This window comes from Scleropages formosus, chromosome 25 (genome assembly GCF_900964775.1).
Source record: "Scleropages formosus chromosome 25, fSclFor1.1, whole genome shotgun sequence".
Lineage (NCBI taxonomy): Eukaryota > Metazoa > Chordata > Actinopteri > Osteoglossiformes > Osteoglossidae > Scleropages > Scleropages formosus.
Window position 1 is genome coordinate 6,443,056 of NC_041830.1, and position 6,675 is coordinate 6,449,730.

Sequence of the window (6,675 nt, forward strand, 5' to 3'; positions counted from 1 at the left end):
ACTAGTAGTTATCAGTCGACAGCCTCGTTCACCATGGCAGCCAGGCAACTAAAATCTTTCTTAATCAATGAGAAAAATGCTCGTAGTGTCACTAGTTTAAAGGGGGGTGAATGAGGCGTCCTGTGTTTGACAGCCGCTCCTGCGTTAGCCACCATGCTAACTAACTGTGGAGCCTAAACGAGCTAAACAAGGTCACAGCCCAAGCGCAACAGCGGATTTAACGCAAACGTGCCCGCGTATGGTGCGACACACGAGTGTAAAATGTGAAAGTGAAGCATGAGGCTGTATGTAACATTAATAATGTGTACAAAACAAGGCTGCGAATCTGGCAGGTACTAGTTTAGTCGCTTCTGAGGCGAGTCAGACTACAACACACACGACGTACTTGAAGTATTCCCACGTCTAACTAAGAAAAATTGCCCGCCATTTTACGTTTTCAATGCATAAATAATACAGAAAGCACAGTAAATATATCAGGTAATTTTCCCAAGACGTTATGTTCGATTTTTACCTGGAAATCACGATCCTCGTTGAAACGTGAGAACCTGTCGGCCATTTTGCTGCCGCAGCTTTCCGTTCGCCTTCAGCCTGCAGCGGACCGTCTGTCTGGGTCTTGCTGGACACGCCCAATTGCAACGACGGTACACATGGTGGTCCAATCACGACACGCAATTTTTGATTGAAAGGATTTTCGAACCAATCACTAGAAAGAGGTTCTCCTGCGGCCGAAGGCGGATTAATATTCGGAAGATAAAGTCTACCGAATATCAAGACCGAGGCTTAAAATACACAAAAAATACGGATAGTTTCACTTATCGTTTTATCGTGGTGTTATACATCGGTATTTTCGAAATAAGGAGCCTGCGTTTCTCTTTCGCCTCACTAAATCATTCTTATATTGCTAATCTAGTAAAAAATTTCCCCATGATGGACTGCACTTCTCTTCTCATAACACAACATGTATTTATAATTTAAAAAATACAAGCAGAACTACAAGTACATCAGCAAAATATGAAAAAAAGCAAAAGTTGCGATTGAGAAAGTTGAGCAGAGTAACCTATAGAATATTGACAGATATAAGAGTAGTATTAACAGTATGAGTAACACTAGAGAAGTAGCAGGAATGTACAGTGTATGCATATGAAGCTATTATTGTCAGTTTTCATCTTAAAATAGTAGAATACTGAGCTCCACTCTGATCTCTGATGATACGGTTCACCCATGGTAATTCCACAAAGAGTAATTATGCTTATTTTTAGTGAAAGGCCGGACGGGGAGGGGACGCACCCAGGACGGGACGCCAGTCCATCGCAAGGCACCCCAAGCGGGACTCGAACCCCAGACCCACCAGAGAGCAGGCTCCAGCCAAACGGTTGCGTCACCGCTCCCCCCCGTTAAACAGATACAGTGGCTGTCAAAACAGTTATTTATCTGCAAATTACTTCAAGCTCTGTACTGTGTTAGCTTGCATAGTTTGACAGAGGAGTATTCATACATTCGCCTACAGTATATTCATTATACGCATGTCCCATTTAGCCTAGGGGGTGCGGTGGTGCAGTGAGTTTGACCGGGTCCTGCTCTCTGGTGGGTCTAGGGTTCGATTCCTGCTTGGGGTGCCTTGTGATGGACTGGCGTCCTATCCTGGGTGTGTCCCCTCCAGTCTTATGCCCTGTGTTGCCAGGTTAGGCTCTAGCTCACCGCGACCCTGCACAGGATGAGCGGTTTCAGACAATGTGCGTGTGTACACCTGTCCAATTTAAGGTAGTGGTAATGCCAGGTCATCCCTGGATAAAGGAGACATTGAGGAACTCACATATACAGAGGTGTAGCAATGTATGGTGTGTGCTGTCGCTGATGGCAAAGGAGAAAAATTGTGGGTGTTTATAAATATTGTATATACTTCTTGGTTGTCACTGCCTGGGTGGAGTGGTGGCACAGCAGGTGTGGCTGGTATCTGCTGTGTGGTGCGTCTGAGGTTTGATCCCTGCTTGTGGTGCATTGCAATGGAGTGGCGTCCCATCCTGTGTGTGTGTGTGTGTCCCCTCTGTCCTGTGTTGCCAGGTAGGCTCTGGCTTGCCGCAACCCCACTCGGGACAAGCGGTTGTTCACACTGGTTGGTTATCACCTACTTGGGCACTTTAATAAACACCTTCGGCACTAGAAAAGTTTCCTGTAGCCTACAGCTGTTAGAAGAAAGACCCAGGGGGAATGTGTTCACCACAAAGACATGAGGTGTGACAGGCAGAAAGAAATTCACATTATTAGTTACATTCATTCATTGAACACATGCTTTTCCCTCAAAGCAACTTACAATGTGATGTTACTCATATTTACCCATTTACACAGTTGGGCAATTTAAGGTACCTATCATGCTTAAGGATACTAGAGCTCAAGGTTGGATTCAAGCCTTGGGGTCCAAAGGAAGCAGATTAAACCTACTACATTACCTGCTGTCCCCATATTGAAATATTGCTATTTTCAAGTAAATTTTCCCGCATTAAATGTGTGATTTTCCAAGTCCGGCCTTCTTCAAGAAGTGGTAACACAAAGCCATCTTGAGGCCTCTGCAGCAATTCCGTGAACTATTGCAGTTCCTGGCAAATTGCAAGTGGGCTGTGCACTAATTCTGACCTGGAGCTCCTTAATATTCTGTCCACTCAGCTTTCCTCTACATCGACCAGTGATTTGCTTTGCAATAAAAGAGCAGAGTTGAAATTCCTTTGATGGGCAGAGAGGTATTGCAGACAGACAACTAAAAGGGAAAACTGGATTTAACATTCTCTGGGCAAGAAAAATGGGTAAATACATTTAAACTCACCGACATTTTTTTTTTTAATTTAGCTGACACTTCTCTCCAAATCAGCTCAAAATGATTTTACCCATTTACACAACAGGATTTTTTTGCTGGAGGAAGTTTGGGTAAGTACTTAGCTCAAGGGTACTACAGCAGGAAATGAGAATCAAAGTTGGGTCCTATACATGCAAGGCAGTAGTGCTAACCACTACACTCCATGCTGCTCTCCGTACATTTTGTGTTTTCCAGCAGACATTGAGTTCTAAACTGATCCCCTTATCCAGGTCATGGTGATATCCCACCTGCACTACTGCAACTATATCCCATCTGGCCTTCCGACCTCTACCATCAGAACTCTAGAGCTGATAGGGAACGCTGGACCCCAAGTTGTATTTGACCTGCCGATGCATCCCCATGTATTTCCTTTTCTCTCTGCATCGGCTTCCTAGAGCTGCCTGGATCAAATTAAAGACTCTGGTTATGGTTTAGAAAACTATCAATGGAACTGCTTCCCAATATCTACAAGACCAAATTGCTATGCTCCTCCACCTTTGTCTGCTTGGTGGTCTAACACGCAAAATGTCCAGAATCAAAAGCAAAAAAGTTTTCGGCTTTCGCTCTGGTTGCGGTGGAATGACCTCCCCCTTTCACTCAGAACTGCTGAATCTCTCTCTACATTTAAGAAGGGTCCCAGAACTCACCTCTTTCGGATTCATTTGTCCCTGATCTCGAAGTGCATGATCAATGTGTAAATGTTTATGTTTAATAATTTTGTGTTTAGAAATTGTAGAATAATGAATAAACCTTTATGCAACTGCTTGTTTGTTGTAGTGTATACTGGTTCATGCTGTGGAATGTGACAAATTAACTGTACTTTAGAATCATGTGTCTGCATCCAAGTCTCTCCTTCTGTTGATGTAATGCACTCATTGTATTTTTCCCCGAGATGTATGATGCTTCGGAGAAAATGAATAAATGTTAAATCAATAAATGTATATGTAAATGATAGTCAGAGTACTGAGCTGTATAATTGGGTTAGTCATTGTAAGTCACTTTGGCAGAAAGTGTCAGATAAATAAATGTAAAAACTAAACAGTCTTTTCTTCTTTTTATAACAGACTGTAGTGATAAGATATTTGGCAAGAATGTTGTATGTATATTCTTTATCAAGATGTTGGTAACAGTTGCTCTAAAGCAAGTCCATGTGAAATAGGGGTTTGTGAGCCCCTCGAGTGTAACAGGGCCTTCGGTTCACATCTTGAACAGAAGACAAGGTGGTTGACTATGAAAATGATGGTTTTATTAATAACTAAAGTAGAAACGTATTCCTTGACCAGTCTGTCTTCGAGGATTCGGGTTCCCCATCCTTAACTAGGCTACATAAAATTAGAACGGCGTGCCAGACCATGACTATTCTGGTTTTCAATCCGATTCCCTCAAGCATAAATTGTTCAATTATTTTTGTCTTTTTACCTCAAAACTGAACAACTGCTGGGGAATATAAATATAAAATATATAAATCCTGTTTCACAACATCTAGTCAGTCACTTGCAATAGCCACAAGAATTTTTGAATCTTTTCCGTTAAAAATTACTAGTGGTTATATACAGGAAACTTTCAGATATAGTAAATATCAATGAAAAATTTGCGAGTTAATTTTAAATCCTTCATTAATTTTTTACATTGTTAACAAGACAGCATCGTAGTGGTCTGTACTCTATCCTGGAGGCATAGGGCACGAGGCAAGGTACACTTGTATGGGATGCACGTCCATCAAAGAGCAATCACATACGCAGTCTAAGGAAAAAATGTTGTTCTATCTGTTTAATGCTTCTGTATTTAAAAAGATAAATATATGGCACATTTTGAGAGCTTTTTGTATGTATGAGTGTAAAAGCATTTATGTTTGCACAGTATATGCATTTATGTTATCACCTATAGCACACACACAGTGCAGTATAAAGACATAAACATAGATATATAGATATAAATAGATAAAGGGTGGCACAGTGAATAGTGCTGTCTCACAGTGCTTATGTGCTGCAAGAGGACAGGGGTTCGATCCCCGCTCGGTCTATGTGGAGTTTAGATGTTCTCCTTGTGTCTGTGTGGGTTTCCTCTCACAGTTCAAATATGTGCTATTCAAGTGGATTGGTGACACTAAAATCATCCATTGTGTGAGTGACAGAAAGAAAATGTTTTTCACTGGTGTATGGATGAGTGACACGTTGTAAGTCCCCATGGGTAAATAAGGTGTGGGCTAAATACTACTACATTGTGTTCACTGGAAGTTGCTTTGGAGAAACGTGTCTGCTAAATCAATAATTCTATAAATTGTTACTCTTTCACTGAACTCATTTTAGGTTGTGGGTGTGTTGGATTTTAAATCAACACTAGATGGAGTCCTAATCAAATCATATTCATAACAGAACCTTTAATATCATTTTCATTTTAAGTCTGAATGTCACAAATCACAGTCTTCCTAATTGGATATAACTCCTGACAGATCATCTCATGAGCTGTGTTTCATACCAAATTAATTTATATTCAAAATGTTTACTTATGGTGTTAAACAATGTACTGTGGCAAAACCTTGTATACCTTGTACTTACATCGACCAGGATTCCAGTGCCTCATCATACAATATTTTACGATATAAAACTTGTTACCCATGACTGGCAACACAGTGTACTTCCTCAGATTACAGATATCGATGGAGTTTGATACTCAAAATATAAAAAATGTACTTACCTCTTTTTTCACAACCATACAGTTAAATATGAGCCAAATGTAATAACAATTAAGCTTGTGAGAAGATCATATGTTCTGCTGAAACCTGGAACTGCAACAGGCACACATGATGTTAACTTGCATTTATGCTGAGGATATTCAAATGTTTTATATGAATAAAAATGTGGGAGCTGAAATAAATGTCAGTAATAAACAATACTGTAAACCCCTAAACCTTGCATTAATAAAGTTCTTTATCATATTGTCCTCTATTTGTTAAATAATACATTTTCCTAAGGGGTCCACAAAGTCTTTGGAAAGTAATAACTGCAACAACATGTTCACATGATCACTCTATTAAATTTTAAAGTTTGAGTACAAATATTTGGCTCATGCCTTCCTCAGGGATACTGTAAACTCTCATTCAGATGTTCATTTTGCCTGTTGTCACAAGTTAATAAAACTGCATTAAAGCAGTCTTTATTTTGTATGTGGTTGTTACTTAAAATTCATTATTAACATGGAAATAAATCCTTAAGACTCCCGTACACAATTCCTCAACATTACTACGCAACTCCTGTTTCGAATTGCATTTTGGTCTGAACGCTTAAAATAATTATAGATGTTTAGCTATCACTTTTTTGTTATATGTTAAAAGAAATGAAGGAATTAACAATGATTTTTTTTTCACGTTTTAAAATGATCGATACCTATTTCCCCTTCAAAATCAAATTAAAACTCACTTTCCAAACAATAAATTAGCAGAAGTAGTAGCAATCATGCTCAAGACCACTGTACTGACCTGACATATGGAAAACGAAAAGGCATGAGAACGTATTATTTCAATATTAACACATTAATTGTAACCTGTAACACATAAACTGTAATTTTATAAGAATAACTCTTAAGTCATAATAGTTTTGCAATATCTAATGGGGCCAACCGATAGTGTAGTAGAGTTGCTGCCTTTGGACCTGGGGGTTGCCAGTTTGAATCTCACCTACTGCTGTAGTACTTCCAAGCAAGGTACAAACCCTGAATTACACCGGTAAAATTACCTAGCTGTATAAATAGGTAAATACTTGTAAGTAGCTTTACAGAAAAGCATCTGCTAAATTACAAATAGATCTAACAATACTCATATGGTAGCT

At 39.6% G+C, this 6,675-nt stretch overlaps 1 protein-coding gene across 1 annotated transcript in view; it reads right to left on the bottom strand.

Moving 5' to 3' along the window:
* Nucleotides 1–598, bottom strand: part of gpatch8 (G patch domain containing 8) — a 43,979-nt gene extending 43,381 nt beyond the window's left edge. The window contains exon 1 of the mRNA XM_018741968.2: nt 512–598. Coding sequence (XP_018597484.2) covers nt 512–556 — 45 coding nt within the window. The 5' untranslated portion in view covers nt 557–598. The remainder of the gene's footprint in view (nt 1–511) is intronic.
* Between the last annotated feature and the right edge of the window lie 6,077 nt (nt 599–6,675).